General features: G+C 35.7%; 1 protein-coding gene across 2 annotated transcripts; it reads left to right on the top strand.

Annotated features, from left to right (window-relative positions):
- Positions 1-4,193: 4,193 nt before the first annotated feature.
- LOC121241829 lies at positions 4,194-9,282 on the top strand. 2 transcript variants are annotated; one of them, XM_041139677.1, is made up of 8 exons: positions 4,194-4,528; positions 4,737-4,875; positions 5,058-5,144; positions 5,241-5,903; positions 6,265-6,616; positions 7,157-7,238; positions 8,124-8,371; positions 8,869-9,282. In XM_041139677.1, exons 1-7 carry the CDS (start codon positions 4,325-4,327, stop codon positions 8,328-8,330), a joined length of 1,734 nt encoding a protein of 577 aa, XP_040995611.1. In that variant the 5' UTR covers positions 4,194-4,324; the 3' UTR covers positions 8,331-8,371; positions 8,869-9,282. The 2 variants fall into 2 exon arrangements, with proteins under 2 accessions (XP_040995611.1, XP_040995612.1); XM_041139678.1 differs by having other exon boundaries at positions 8,124-8,375.
- The last annotated feature ends 7,931 nt before the right edge of the window (positions 9,283-17,213 follow it).

Below are 17,213 nucleotides of genomic sequence, written 5' to 3'. Positions count from 1 at the left end.
TATATAGATGGATAGTTGTTATCCAAAAGGAGATGAGAAAACACTACAGCACAAATGTATTTTGCGTATACTACTTTACGTGCATTATAAGCCGACAGGCATAATTTTTTGGATCATTGTTAGTCATTTTGCATTTACACGCAAATAGGATAAACCGTTCTGATTGCTCGAGTGTTGAATGAGCAGAGGATATTGATTGATTGATTGATTGATTTTTTTTATTTTTTATTTTTGCTGTTAATTATTTTGATATATATTGCATTACAAATTTACAAATCACAAGGGCCATTGCTTTGTCCCGTTTAAGCATATATGGAAACCACATCAGGTTGAGTTATCCCCGAAAAGTCTTCATGGAAATAAATATTTCCTGCAATCTGAAAATCACGTGGTTTCATGCCATAAGTCCACAAATTAGGCTGACACATGCAGGAAGAAGTGCAAAAACCAAGCATCCTAGAACTGACCCACAAAGACATTCTGGCTCCGGCGTTTGATGTTAAGAGCATGGGTGGTGCTGGAAGTTAACACTTTTAAATATTTTTAAAAAAGTTAAAAATATTATAATATTATTAAAAAATACTTCTTAATTATTTAATAAAAAAATAATAATAAAAAAATAAAAAAGTCTAAGTGGTAACTTCCAACGGGCTGGAGCCACCAGTGAAAAGAGTAGCATTTTCTTAAGAACATAGTTCATCCATAATAAAATAGTAATGAATAATTTATAAATAGTAATATATTTTTTTAATTTAATATTCTTAAAATTATATTCAAAACTTGAAAAAATATTTCTTTTTCTTTTTGAAAAACAAAAACAGTTTAGCAAGCCCAACGACATCATGTAAGAAAAATTCTATATATAAGTTACTATTTACTATTCTATAATTCACACTAAATAAAAAACACCTCATACTCTATAAAAAAACTATAGATATAAAATATAAAAATAAATAATAACTGATACATAAAATTTATCTCGTAGAGAATAGAAAGATATGGCCACACTTATGCATGCATAAGGTCAAATGTGTGAAAGCATACACGTGTCTCAATCTTATATAATTCACACATATAAATAAAATGTTATTATTAATCTTTTTATCATCTTTTGAGCTATAACTAACTAGTTAGAATTATGCAACATCATTTTGTAATGCATCATATTGTGATATCTTAGACTAAATGATAATGATATATGGTGAATGTGATTTTATATTGTTAAGGAATGAAAAGTTTTTATTTTTTATAATGAGACTCTAATTGTATAATTTATTACTCTTTTTTAAGTATATGCCCAGATGTGACTTAAGGTCTTCTTTGAAACGTTACAAATAGTATTAGAGTTTATCTCAATCAGGAAAAAGATTGTGATAAGATTGTGATAAGAATAGACAGTATATAATATCTTACATTCCTGACGAAGGAGAAGTTTTTACTCATTATAATATACTTTTAGAGTACAGGCCCGACGTCAATTATATTATTGACTAATTCTTTTAAAATATAGGTCTAAGCGAGTCTCTCTTGGAACGTTACTCATATCATGCAATATATTTGTAATTATTATAAGATCTCTAGATAGAACAATAATTTCTCATTCTTGAATGTCCCAAATTTACCCGGTAATATGGTGTAAATATTTCCCTGTAAATTTCTAAATTCACCTTCCTTTTTGATAGCGGTAAAGTTACTTTCGAGACAAGTGATGATGGTGTGCTGTCATACTTTGTCCTCGGCCTGCAAGATTTTTCGGAGTAGTTTCGTCAAGGAAAGGGCCCAGCTCGTAAAAAGTCTTGGTTACCCCCACATATATCATAAACCCAAATATCAGATCTGAATACGATCCATGGGCCCTACTGTCAATTCGTTCCAGTCAAATTTATAGTCAAGTCTCAAGGTAATGAAGACAAAACATTAAAAGATGCAAAACACCCCCACTCCGCACTAACCAACTACACTTGTGATCATTAACAAAAACAAAACTCTTATTTATTAAAAGAGCGAAAATTATTGTCTTTTTCTGTTGTCCTTTCAAATCTAATTTATATTCACAAATCATCTCAATTCATTTCAATTCATCTCAACTCATCTCATTACTATTTATTATTATTCATCAACTTTAACTCACAAATCTCACTACTATTTATAACTCATCTCAACTCATCTTCGAATCCAAACGATACATCATTACTCCTTGTCTGAGATGAGATTACTCCTTGTTTGAAATGAGAATTTTATTAATAATAATAAAATAATTTATAAATAATAGTGATATAGTTTGAATTAGATTTAGTTTATTTTTACAATTTTTTTCATCTTATCTCATATAATCATTACAACTTTTTTATATTTACAAATAAAATAAAATAAACAATTTACCTTTTTTAAATTCTAAAGTAAAAATAATATTAAAAAAATATATTCTAAAAAGATTTTATTTAACTTTTAACTTTAATCTCAACTCATCTCATCTGAAAAATAAATAATATTTTATAGAATTTTAAAAAAATAAGAGAGAAAATATTGAATAAAAAATATTATAAAATTAAAATATTATTATAATATAATTTTTTTAATATTACTTTTATTTAAGGATTTGAATTATTTTTTATTTGAAAGTTTGAAAAAATTGTAATAATTAGTTTGAAAAAGTTATAATGACTAATTTGAAAATATTTGTATTTGAGTGATGTTTGGAAATAAGATGAGATGATAATTTTAGAATAAAATATTTTTCCAAACAAGCGCTTAGTGAATGCTTACAGTTATATTTCAAACTTTATTTTAGTCAAAATTATTATATTCTTAAGTCGGTTAGAAGAATATATCATCCATATTATTTAAACGGTAATATTTAAATTAATTTTTTTTTAATTAAATTATACCATAGAAATACTTTATTAAGTGTATTATCCACGTCGGTTTATAAATAAAACTTTTTCTTTAGTTATTATTTGTCTAAAAACTTAGAATTTCTCGTAACAATTCCTTAATCCATCGTCAATGAATTTTTCATCCTCCTTATCTTTTCTCTTAATCTATTACATAGAATATATTTCGAGTATAAAATGTATTCACAAAAAAAACTTATTTGTAAAAGCTTTTGAATTATTATATATTTTGCACTTTTACTGATATAAAAAAAATACTTTTTGCACTTTACATCTCGAAATATTGAATTTTGTATATTCTATTATTCAATTGTACACTTTACAATTTCGTCTAATTTTTATCGATAAAACTGATAAAAGAAGAAAAAGAAAAAGACACCTAATGATCAAATCTTGATAAAAGTTGTAAATCTTTAAGTATCGTTTGTTTTTACAGATAATATGAGATGAGTTAAAATTAAAATTAAAAATTGAATAAAATATTGTAAGAATATATATTTTTAATAATAATTTTGTTTTGATATTTGAAAAAGTTAAATTGTTTATTTTATTTTATGTGAAAATTTTAAAAAATTATAATAATTAAATGAGATGAGATGAAATAAATTGAACGGAATTCAGAAAACAAACGAGACCTTAATTTTTTAATAGAGTTTGGTCCCCTCATTTTTATTACCTTGAAAAAAAAAATTATTTTTCTCATATTTACTAATGTTTATGACTTTTTAATAATGTTTTTATTTTTTAATATGATTTCAAATAATAAAAAAACTATTTTAAAAAGACGATTTAAAAAAAATAATAAACACATTTTTCTTTACTATGTGTAATCATATATTTGCCAGAAGGATGCTGATACGTTCACATACAAAGGTTATCGAACTTTTGTATCGACAGTATTTTTGTGTTTTTTCTTAAAATAAAAAAAATAAAAAAATAAAAAACACAATTCTAAAAAAATAAACAAATACCAATATTATAAGAAAATTTTTTTCTATTCATCATATCTACACATCACATACTACGTATTATTTTTTTTTAATTTTTTTAAAATTAATTAAATTCTTCTACTCATTATTTATACAACATATATTTGATAAAAGAAAAAAATAAAAAATAAATAAAAATAACTGTAATATATGATACGTAAAGGTGATCAATAGAATTTTTGTTAAAAAAAAAAAAAACACACATTTGTTAAGGAAAATCGGTAGACTGTCTTCGTGAGTATATCATTTCTTTGTTAGAAAAGAAAAATCCTTAATAAATAAAAAGAAATCGTTAATGGACTATGACACGCGACAATTCTGTTAAATTCCATCTTATTCTTATAAAGATTCTAAGCTGAAAAGCGAATCTCATCACTCTCTCTCTCTCAGTCGTTTATCAGTGATCAGTATGAACGTGATGCGAAGAACAAATTGATCACGATGCCAGGGATGGGATTTCAGGGGCAGACTTCCTCGACAGGTGCCGGCTCGAGAGCTCGCAATGCTAGTAGCCCTGACTCCGTCATCCTCACTCTCGAATCCAACTTCTGCAGCCTCTTCTCCTCTGCTTCCGCCAGCGTCGAGCGCTGTTCTTTTGCTTCAGATGCCCACGACCGCGATTCCCTCGCTTCTGAAATCTCCCTCGTAATTCCAATCCCCCGCCCAACTATATGTGTTTCAGCTTCATAATTATGGGATTCATGCGATCAACTTGCATGCTTGCTTTGCTGATTGCATTGCGCATTTGAGCCCAGGCTCTCCTTTTCCGCTTCTCCTTTGCATGAACTCCCCGATTCCAAGTTGACAAACTCTGTTTCGTAGAGTTTAAAATTCTGTGATTTCATTGATGCAGCATTTGGCAGGAACTGACCATGGCGATCACCACGAGAGCTCGAGTGGTCCAGATCTAGATCCGGGTCCGAACAAACGCACAGGGCACAACAACTACAACAAGCACAGTCGTTTCTTCAGTAAAGGAGAAAATGCCAAAGGTAGTGTTTACTCCATATTTTTGCCCTTTAAAAAGAGAGAAGAAAAGGCTATTTTTTTCCATGCCGCCATAAAAGCACAGGAAAGTTTCAAAACTTCAGTACTGACAAAAAAAAAAAAAAAAAAAAGTTTTCAAAATTTCAGTAGACACGCACTCTTCACTGTTTCCTTGTATCATACGCAGTTCTAAAGGACGACAGTGACGCAGATTTTGAAGACAAAAATCAGCCTCTAGATTCTGCAAGGAGCTCCTTCTCTCTAGCTCTCAAAGGCACGCTTCCTTCACAAGACGAACTGAAAGATTTTGCTTTTGCTTTGTTTATGTTAAGCATTTGATTTGTACAACCTTTTCCCTTTCTCTACGCAGAATGTCAGGATCGGAGATCCAGATCTGAAGTTCTATCCAAGAAGCCAGATAGACGAAGACCCGCTTCATTGGATCTCAACAATGTTACCGTCGCCTCCTCTTCGCCGCGGCTGGCAACCATGAAGAAAAGCTCGGCTGTGTCGTCTCGCAAGTCCGGTTCGTTTCCGAGTCCCGGGACACCGAGTTATCGTCAGGCGGGCATCGGAATGCAAAAGGGTTGGAGCTCGGAGCGTGTACCAATGCAAACCAGTACTAATCGGAGGCAGCCAGCGAACGCCGCGTTGCAACCTTTCAATAACGGAAGGTCGACGTTGCCATCGAAATGGGAAGATGCAGAGAGGTGGATTTTCAGTCCGGTTTCCGTAGATGGTGTTGAGCGGCCTTCGATCCAGCCACAGCAGAGGCGGCCAAAGTCTAAGAGTGGTCCTCTCGGTCCTCCTGGGATTGCATATTACTCTATGTATTCGCCGGCTATGCCGATGTTTGATGGGGATGGTGTTGCGGCTTCTCCGTTTGGTGTGATAGCAGCAGACGGATTGGTCATGCATTCTAGTGGCAATGTTGGGGTCTTTCCTGTGCGGACAGAGCCTTGCATGGCCCGTTCAGTTAGTGTGCATGGGTACTCTGAGATGCTGAGTCAATTATCGTTGCCTGGATTACAAGGTACTTCTAAATTAGCTCCTTTAAGCCTCACTTCCTTTAATTAGTATGTATTAGAAATAGAATTTGCATCTGTATTCAGACTTAGTTTAATATCGTTCATGGATGTCACTGTCAGCGTGAAGGATATCAATTCCTTTTAGTTAGGCTTTTTGCAATCTGCACAATTTCCGCATTCCTTCTGTGGCTTTGTACTTGATGCTGGTTGTAGAAAGTTAATTAGAATTCTCATGACATCTGAAGGGTAGAAGAATCTCAATTTTGGGTAATAATACTTGCTTTAAATGTGTTAAGCCTAATTCTATCATTATCTCGTAAGATCCATCTTTCTGATCTTGAACTATTTTCCTTGGTTCAAACACAGATGAAAAGCTTGATGGGCTCAAGGATGCAGGCACTGATATATCTCGTGGTGTTTCAAGAAGGGACATGGCGACCCAAATGAGCCCAGAGGGTAGCAGTCACTCATCTCCTCAAAGAAGGATTTCTTTCTCTGCCTCTACTCCATGTGCCCTTCCTATTTTGGAGTTGCAGAGTGTCCCATCCTCTAAAATGGAAGTTAGAGACGTCCAGGTAGATGAACATGTCACCGTGACTAGGTGGTCCAAGAAACATAGAGCTCGATTTCCTGGGAAGAGCTCAGAGAAAGTTGATGACTGGAAAAAGAAAGGCGTGGATGCTCAATCTTCAAATTTGGATATAAGGAGTATTTCCAAGTATGGATCTTTGAACACTTTATTACTTGAATTTCCTTCATTATGCCAGGACATTTAATGATAATATGAATTGGAAATTTTGTTAAGAAAAAAATTTCCTGGAGATATCAAATGGTGCAAGGCTATCTTTCTCAAACATTGCGAGATCCTCAAACAAGAAATCCTTAAGTTACCCTTCTTGTTAATGTTGCCCCGTTGTAAATAGTTTATCCATGTGCGGTGAAATAAAAAGGTGAGTTTTTAATTTTGCAACTCTGTCGTACTGTGAAGTTTTGGATATATCTTACTATGAAACAGTTGAAGACAATGGTTGTTTAAAATCCCGAGTTTCAGCTGGTTAAGTGTCCAAATTGTCTGGTTAAGAGCATGCAATTTCCTGTCCTAAGATATTTAGTCCATCCATCATTTATAAGCCTTAATCATTAGTGTTTGACCATGGTTTCAGACCAGAAGATAAATCTCGCCAAATGCCAGCCATGAAATGTATGCAGATGCTTATCTACTCTATATTAACATGTCAATGCCCGTAAGTTTTTCCAGGTTGAAAAGAGAGGAAGCCAAAATCACTGCCTGGGAGAACCTGCAGAAGGCAAAAGCTGAGGCAGCAATCCGAAAACTGGAGGTTATTTCCTAATGATATGTTTCTTAATATGTCATTCTATGAAAACAAGGTGAGCAGTGGGAGCTGCTCACTATGCTGACACTATAATGTGGCAATTATTTCTGGAGGGGTAATAGGCTGGTCAGCATTGACAACTCTTGATTTGCAGAACTCACTTGTGTGGCCTCCCAGTTACCCAAAATAAACTTGAAAATATGAAAACATTTACCCAATAATCAACCCTTGGTTGTGAGAGATGTTTGCTTTTTTATTTTCTCCCTATGTGATTTGAATTCCATATATTTGTTACTTTGGTCTACTCTAGCATTATTTTAGTGTCAGTGTCAATTATCAAAATTTTAGAGTGTGTTTCAATATATAGGAAAGTTTGAACTTTAGGTTAGCCAAATTGTCTTTCCTTTTGATGGGGGAATAGCATTTCTCACACCTAAATATGCTGAACCTACTTTTTTTTTTTTTTAATAAATTTGTTGAATTGTGAAATTGTTGCTAGTGACTTTTCCTTCAAGTGAGCATCAAGAGTTGGGTGATTACAGGAAGTATTCAGCTGTGCCTTTGGACTGAAAATTGAAGGAAATAGGTTTATAGAGTATAGGCACAAAATTTTTTTTTTCTTTTTTCTTTCTGTTATTGTAAAGATGAAAAAGGTATCTATTCATGAGATTATTTTAGACCATGATCCTTGTTGGGGTATATGCGCCAAAGGAAACGTGGTGGTGGTAATATGCTTTTTAGAAATCTTGTCAAACATGCTTTATGTGTTCTCATTCTGCAAAAGGGGGCATGAGCATTTGGTTCTATTACCCTTTAAACATTTTTTTTTTTCATGCAAAAGGGGGCATGAGCATTTGGTTCTATTACCCTTTAAACATTTTTTTTTTTCAGATGAAGCTGGAAAAGAAGAGATCATCATCCATGGATAAGATAATGAACAAGCTAAGATCGGCTCAAAAGAGAGCCCAAGACATGAGGAGCTCGGTTTTGTCCAATCAGGCCCATCAAGTTACCAGTACTTCCCATAAGGCTCCATCATTCCGCAGAACCCGCCAGATGGGCACCTTGAGTGGTTGTTTTACCTGCCATGCTTTCTAATGCCTCATCCAGCCATCTGTTACTCTGTTTGGCCAATAATCGTGGGTACCTTCTCTGTAGAATCTCTTGCTCAAAATTTGATCTGTGTACACATTTCTCATATTACATGCATGTCCTTTCCTATTGAGTTTCTTCCACTGAATAATTTTTAGACATTTATTGCAGTACCATCTAAAGCTGAAATTTGAGCTAGATGATTATTTCTATTCACGAGTGTACAACCAATGACCACAGATTTACTAGTTACTGGAGAGTTCTTGTTACACCCACCCCATATCACTTCTTTGTAGTCTTGATAGCTGAAAGGCATCTGAACATTGCCATTGAAGATGGGAGCATTTGAAGACACAATCCCATCCTACGAAATAGCCCAAAATGTTTTAACATCCTGCAATGGGCATTTTCATAATTTCTTGGAATGATCTTTCTGAAAAGACTGCTATTATATGTTAACACTATTACATGTGAAGGTAAAACTGTCTCTCTGTACATTGTCCTGTGCTCCCAAGATTACTCATGGTATGCTGTTTCTGATCAGGTTAAAGTCATACGGAAAATGGAGTGCAAGAACATAATTGAATGGTGTACAGCAGGGGACACATATTATTATGACACTAATTTGGTGTCAACTTGTGTTTGTGGTGGACTAAAGCACCAATACCTCCATCAAGTTCCTGATAAGATGCGAGATTCGAATCACAACATCCTTTGGGGATTTAATGGATAGTAAGACATGTATGTATGTAAATCAACCTAGTGTTTTCCTTTTGGGAGTTTCCTTTTCACATTGAGAGCTTGTTGGATAAATAGAGATGCAGTTCATCTGGTTGACCTATAATTTTCATCAAAACTTGGAACTGAATATGTTCACGCATTACATTATTATGATTTACATATAGTAATTTATGTAATTCTGACATAATATAATGTACTTCCTTACCGCTTTGTCTTCGATGTAAGATTCAGTATGAGGTCTTGATTCTATGGAGTTTGGTTCCAAACTTGCTTCTTGTTGTATTCTAGGTTTTCCAGCATTTGCAAAACAGCAGACATGAGACATGTGCCTATTTTCTGGAGTTAGTGTTCTCTGATAGGGGAAGAAGTTGCTTCAATTTCATGGCCCGTTCAGTAGTTATTTTCTTGAGTTCCAGAATTAGTGACATGTGATCTTTCGTACCAGTCCTAAAATCATTAGCCTAGTTTTCTGGTTGATAAATTCTACACCAAAGACTTCATTTTTTTTTCACCAATTTACTAGGATGCTGCCATTTAATAAGGAGAGATTTCCCAACCTTTATTCTTTGTAGTTTTGATATGGGTAATTCAAGAGTCTTTCTGATTTTAAAAGTGAGGGTTGCTTTGGGCTTAATCATAGAATTTAATTGCAACAACTAGGAGTGGGCTTCGACTTCGACTGAGTCGGAATGCCTACCTCCGACGTCAAAACCCCCTTTGACTCCGACTCTGATTGGAGTTGAAAATGGACTTGTTCAGGCCCAGTTGCCCTACAGAGAAAATGGGTTCTGATTGGCCCAATGTCAACTCCGGTCTAATAATGTAAAAAAATAATTAAAAAATCTAAAATACTGTAAAAAATAAGTTAAAAAGTTAAAATTTAAATACAATAACTAAATCAAATTACAAATCGCACACCATAAATTTAAATTTATTGTGATTTAAACTTAAATTTACAGCACCAAAATATTGAATAATTGTAACACCCTGCATTTTAGTGTATTTTTACTAAAAGATTATTTTTATTTATTTAAATTTTATTCTCGTATTTTAAAATTGGTTGGATTTTTAATGAGTTTATTTCTATGATTTTAATTGGTGAAAATTAATTTTTATGTGCTTTCTTAATATTTATTTATTGTTGTGCATTTAAATTGTTTTTCATATTTAATTAATTACTGTGGGATTTAATTATTTCAATTTGAATTTACCATTACGTTTAAATTATTTTATTTAACTTGTGGTTTTAAAATCATCTCCGTTGGATCATTTTTGTGACCCAAGTTATGAAGATTGGACCTCATTTCTTTTCCCTCTATTTTTCTTTCCTCTCCTTTTCTTTTCTTTCTTTTCTTTTTTTCTTTTTTTCTTTTCTTTCCTCCTTATTTCCCCTCCCCGCGCGCAACTCCCTCTCCCTCCCTCTCTCTCTCCATCCGTTCTTCCTCTCCCCCAGCCCGCCGCCGTGCGCCGACGGTGGTCGACGCCGCCCGGCTCCCCAGCTCCCCCAGCCACCGGCGACGCCATACCTTCGTTTCCAGCTCCATTCGCGCCGCCGTTAGCCACCACGAGCCCATTGAAGCCGCGGCACTCTTTCCGCCGCTGCGCCGCTGTCGCACCACCATTGGCCACCATCTTCTTACGACATCATCCTCGACCTATTGGCAACCCATTGGACCCAACCCCACCTCCGATCTGTCACCGGTGAAGCACATCCAACTCTATTTCCGTTTTGGGCTTTTTGGTCTTCTACCGCCACCCATGCTGCCACTCACGGCCAACCTTCACCACCACTAGCTTCACCGACCTCCCTAGGCCCTACCCTATCAATCTTGGGTCTTCATTTGCCTCCGTTTGAAAGTTGGTATTGTGACCCACGGCCACAGTGTATTTTACACTGTGGTGTTGCTCAAACGTCGCCTTTTTCAACTTCGTGATCCTTCGGAAATTGTTATATTGCACTGTAAGTATTTCTCCAAAGAACTTTCGTAATTTAAATGTATTTTTGCACTAACCCATTTCACTGTATTTTTGGCATGCCGGACTGAGTCCGAGGAGTTCGGGGGTCGGATGGATTTGTGATTGGAGTTGTTTGGTTGGATTTGATTGGATTGGTAATTGTTGGTTTGGATATTGTATTGGTACATGTGCATTTCATTATTTCATGCATGATCATGTTTGTAAAAGAAAACTGGGTTTTCGTGTATTGCATTCATGTTCATGTGTTTATGAAAACTGGGTTTTCATGTGAGAATGGATTTTTGGTGCGTGTGTATCACGACCCCAAGCCGAGATGGGGCATTAACTCGGTGGAGCTCCTCTGGTTACTCGGGAGCGGAATATACTGAGTAACGTCCCCTGGATTGTCGCCGGGCGACAATGGGATCGGACGAGATGGTCTCGTGCCGACTCCGTGGTCCTTCTGCTGGCGGGGACTAGAGGATGTCTGGCCACGTACGCGTTGGGCGCGGAACTGGGCATCGCTCGTTGCGTAGTGTGGGTGCTTGGCCATATACGCGCTGGGCGCGGAACTGAGCACCGCTACGAAGCCAGGACGTGCGGATGGTCCATAGGGGAGGCCATGGTGCATATGGAAATAATGCATGGTGCATTTGGAATTAATGCACTATTTTCTGGGAAAATAGTGAGAGTTGGATTTTGGGTAAATCATTTTCTGGTAAAATGTTTTACGGATATTTTGGGCCAAAATGAGATTTTGGCGTGTGTTGGAAAATTATCATTTTCGGAGAAAATGATATTTTGTGGAAAAATGCATATTTCATCATGTGCATGCATGTTAGTTGTATTTAATGCATTTTATATTACGTTGTTATTTGGGGTCATACTTACCTGCGATACCATTTTATGGTAACGCAGATTTTGATACAGATAAGGAGGAGGAGGGCGAGCCTGAGGAGACGGCTCTGCCTGAGGAGTGATCTGGGATCACTCGTTTGTTTATCTGAAACTATTGTATTATATTTTTATGGATGACTGTATAACTGCTATTTAAATTTTTACTGATGTTTGATTGTAAATAAATTCTGGTACTTAGTTGACTATCCGCTGCGTTATTTTATTTGTACACTGTTGCATGTACACACACTGGCACTTCGTTGGGATGTGTGACCGTGTTGTCACCATCCTGGCGTCTCGATCCCTGTGTATTTATATAAGGGGGATTGGGGGCGCCACAATAATATCATAGATTTCATTCAAATATAAAATAGCCACAATGCCCCGCATTAGTCTTGACAGTCCTTGCATTTGAGTCGATGACTCGATAGTGATTTCTAATTTTCCTGCATGAAGTTTTAACTTTTATTGATTATATGAACTATCTTTGTTTTAGTCATTTAACTATAGACTTCTAAACCATCAACCAAGTGATATTATGAACTCACCTCCACCTCTAATTCTAATGAGTTTTGCATGATGGTAATCATCCCATGGTGCGTCGGTCTACAAAATCATATAAATTATAAATTAAATAATGAAAATATTAAAATTATGTAAATAATTATTTAAAATCATAAAATTACACGATTCAAGTCTATAGCTCTCGGCATCAACAATATCTACTCCAATAGGCGTTGAACTTAACTAGTTCTGTGTGCAAACGAGGGTCTCGACGGTGGTCGGAGACGATGAACTCCTATAAGCATCCAAGACATGACCTGCGGTGCTAAACGCCAACTTAGAGGCAACCGTAGTGATATGAATGACTAGTACATCCCTGGCTATTAAAGAAATGATTGGAAACTTGCCAGAATTCACATTCCACAAAGTTAATATCTAGAATGTATCACTAGGTACCTCAACATCTTCCAAAAAGTAACGCTCAACCTCAGACTTACAGTGCATAATATTCATCGATGCATGATTTTGATGATACTGTCGAAACTGTAATAATTTGAACTTTGTGCATGTGTGTCATTCCAGGAAGATGTCAAGTTGGTCGGGCGAGAGGAGCTACCACCTTCAATTGAAGACTAACCACTGCTGTTGTATTGATTATATAAATCATCAAATCATATTTAAGCAATCTAATAAACTTTTCAGCGTCCTCATCACCAAGGACATCCCTAATCCAATCCTCTACAATCGCCAACTTATATCGGGGATCAATGATCGCAGTTACAAATAATAATCTATTTATCTTCTCCACATACCCCAATATTTATTATATTTGTATTTTATCCTCATAACCATTACATTCAATAAACTCACACTGTCAGCACAACTCTCTTGCAAGTGGTCATAAAGCCCCGAGAGCTCCTCGAAGTACATGTCGTAGTAGAATATTTTGTCCTAGATATTCGCATAGTTATGTCATAAAATAACTTAAAAAATTGAACAAAATACCTGACATTGGCCCAATCAACTGTATCTGGCACACCGAGCCCCCTTCTCCCTTAAACTGACCCCAACAAAGCATACCTTATACCCCCATCCTCGACCTCCATTTGCTCGAATGTTGTTCGTTACTTCTGCGCTACATCCAACATCACATATGTAGAGTTCCATCGAGTTGGAACATCTAGTTGCAACATACTGAAAGATGGGATCTCAAGTTGTTCGGCTATTGCCTTAAACTGGTGGAGTCCTTGGGGGGAAGCCCTCATATATCTCACTAGGTTCCGAATTTTAATAATGGATTCATCAACCTCCTTGAACTTCTCAGAAATTATGAGGTTGATGATATGAGCACAACATTGAACATTAATAAATTGATTCTTACAAATAATATCCTCCGTTACAGTCATATTCTATCTAAACCAATCAATGGTAGTGTCATTTGCACTGCATTGTCAACCGTGATACAAAGTACTTTTCTGATTCCTCAATCATTTATAAAGTCATCCATCCCCAATGGACGAACCCTTGTGATCAACAATATCTTTGAAGCTGATAATCCGCTTCTGCAGTGTCCATTCACTATCAACAAAGTGGGTTGTGATACACATGTAACCCACATTTTGTTTGGAGTTCTATGTATCAGTCGTAAACGACACTCTCTGGCCAGTGGCGACAAACATTTCCTTCATCCCTGCCTTTTCCTTAGCATTCCTCTTCAAACAGTCGCGCATCACAGTATACCGTGAAGGCATAGGAAATCGTGGCTCTAAAGTGTGCACAAATTTGCGGAAACTTGCCTTGTCAACTATGGTAAAAGGCATCTCATCAGTGATGATCATCTCCGTAAGAACATCCCTCAACATCTTTTCACTATATTGAGGGATTGATAGCTTCTTAATCTGCGTGCCATTAGTGGCCGTAGAAGTCTCATAACTCAGCTTTGTCTGATCAGTTGCTGCTAGCCATTTGTGTATCTTATATTGCTGGCAGCCCATAAGATGTGCTATTAATATTGGCGGGCTTTCTTCTTTGAATGATATAGTTGCCCACAATAGTAGCATCGAACCTGCAGGTTCTCACAATCATCGGAAACTTTAGTGAAATATTTCCATACCCACGACCTTTTTTTACAAGGTTGTGCTGGTGGATCGGTATTAACATTCATCAACTCTTCATTCTCATTAAGCATATCAACGTTTTCTAGATCTATTGGGACTCAACTACTTGCACAGGTAGTAGTTGCTCTAGATGGGATCTACGGCCTGAAGTACCAGTTGGTGACGCCAACGACTGTGCGTCATCTTCTTGTGGAGAATTGCAGTGAGAATGAGATGGTGTAGAATCCATAATTTGAGCAAATAATTTAAAAAAATTAACAAACAGCCGTCATTTTAAATGTTATGATAATTATTTACAAATTGAAAACATATTGAAAAGAAAAAAACATGTGTCTAGTCATATTTGTGGTTTTAAAAATAAATAAAACACAAAAAAAGGAACATTCGCTCGAGCCACACTCTAGCGAAGGCTTGAGCAAACAGCTATGTGATGTTCGCTTGAGCCACACTTGTTCGAACAATCTATGTGATGTCGCTCGAGCCACACTCGAGCGAACAATCTGTGTGACAAACGTCACCTAGAAAAAAAAATCCGATTTTTACAAAACCTAAATGTTTCAATTTTTAAATTTAACAGTCTAAAAATTGAAATCATTGAAATGAAAACAACAAAGAAGTTGAAATAAACAACAAACCATACACATTTCACAAAGGGAGATACAAATCACATTTCACAAATCATATTTAACATTTTACAATTACTCGGAGGAACAACAAATCTATTGGAGGAGGAAGTTACAAATCATTCTTAATTACTCCGGTGATGGTAGAGTCACAGACGGAGGCTTTAGGTGACGGTAGACGTCGTTCGGAGCTCAATTGAGTTGTGCGAAAGTGACTCACTAGAGACTGTTGTATGAAAGTGAGGGGGGGAAGAAGGGAGTCCTGCATTTTGGACCCATTTCCTTCACGAAACGAGATGAAGCAGAACGACGTTGTTTACTTACCTGATTAAGACAAAACTTCAGCAGGGCCTGCAAAACGACGTCGTTCCTCTTGAAGTGGAACAACATCGTTTTGATCAGGTAACTCCGACTCTGACTTGTTTTGATCAGTTGGGCTCCGACTCCGACTCCGAAATCCGACTACTAGAGTTGGAGTTACTTCGACTTCGACTCCAAATTCTGCAAACTTCGACTCTGTTGAAGTCAGAGCCTCATCGAAACTCGGACGAAGTTCAGAGGTCGGAAATTTTGCCCAACCCTAGCAATAACCACCTAGAAAAGAATCCTTATAATTTCAGATCATTTCAGAGGAACTTCATCAAATGTAGTTTTATTCCTTGCTAGCCTTATTCCTAGGAGTGTAACCTGTATGATTCGTTCTGGTTTTGAACATATTTTAGAACCAAACCAGTATATACAGGTTTTAAGATTTAAAGAATTGATACAGCATTGGTTACATCCCTAAACCGGTACTTTCGATTTTGCCAATTCCGGTTCGATTCAATCCCTTTTTTTTGGTATATTATATAGTATATATAATATAGTATATTATAATATATATTATAATTATATTATAGAAAAAGAAAAATCGGAACAAGACCGAACCAAACCTGAGAACCAGACCAAACCCACTAGTTCAGTTCGGTCCGATTCGGTTTATCGGTTCACTGGTTTTTTTTTTCACCCTTACTTATTCTCCCAATATATATGAGAGAAAGAACAAGAGCTACCAATTTAGATTTAGGGCATGTTTGGGTAATGAGATGAGTTGTAAATTATGTGACTAATAGTGAAATGATATGAGTTAAGATGTTTTATGGGGTTTTGGAAAGTGAGAGAGAAAAATTTGAGTAAAAATATTAAAAAGTTAAATATTGTTAGAATATAATTTTTGTTTTGAAATATGAAAAACTTATATTGTTCTTTTGTATTCTATTTGCAAGTATAAAAAATTTGTAATGATTAGATGAAAGAAGTTATAGATTTGAAATTAAAATGTGTTTGTGTTTGAGTGATATTTGGAAAGGAAATTATGAGTAATTTTGAGATGAGTTTTGAGTGACATTAATGGTAGTAATGCAGCAGCTACATCTTGAAACTAAAGGAATTCCACTCTGAATTATGGCTTCATTGAGTGGTAAACCTTTAAACCATGAGAAATGATATTTATATATCAGGATGTACAAGTTCTGCGTACTATTTTTGAAAAAAAGTGGATAAATACAAGACTCTTATAAAAAAATAATTTTTTAATGATAGACTCTACCATTTTTGAAAGAAAGTGCGGAAAATTTGTATACCCTAAAACTATATTTAGCATTACTCTTAAACCATAGTTTCAAAACGAATACAAGAATATCTAGAGAGAGAGAGAGAGTAGGATTTCGTATAGCTTTATAGTAAGGAAAATTTTGAGAATAATTTCTCAAATCCTCCCAAGCAGATTTTGTAAAGAAAAACCATCATTCCTAAAATATCAGACCCAAATATTGGAGGATAGAATATCATTTAAAAGAAAACTAGATGGTTGAATAGTAAAACCCTTTTGAAGAGGGAACATCTTATCAGTAACTGTGAGGGAAGGCCCATCCCAGAAGGGTCCGAACCTAGGAAAGCCCAACCACGGAGGGAGCTAAAGATCCTGGGCCATAGAATCAAAGACCGAGCACGCAACATATTCCAGAAGGGCCCAAGTCCAAAGGGGGCCAAGATACTGAATTACTGGCCCA

This window comes from Juglans microcarpa x Juglans regia, chromosome 8D, assembly GCF_004785595.1.
Source record: "Juglans microcarpa x Juglans regia isolate MS1-56 chromosome 8D, Jm3101_v1.0, whole genome shotgun sequence".
In the NCBI taxonomy this organism is placed as follows: Eukaryota; Viridiplantae; Streptophyta; class Magnoliopsida; order Fagales; family Juglandaceae; genus Juglans; species Juglans microcarpa x Juglans regia.
The sequence above is the reverse complement of the archived record's forward strand: the minus strand, read 5'-3'. Positions and strand labels throughout refer to the sequence as shown.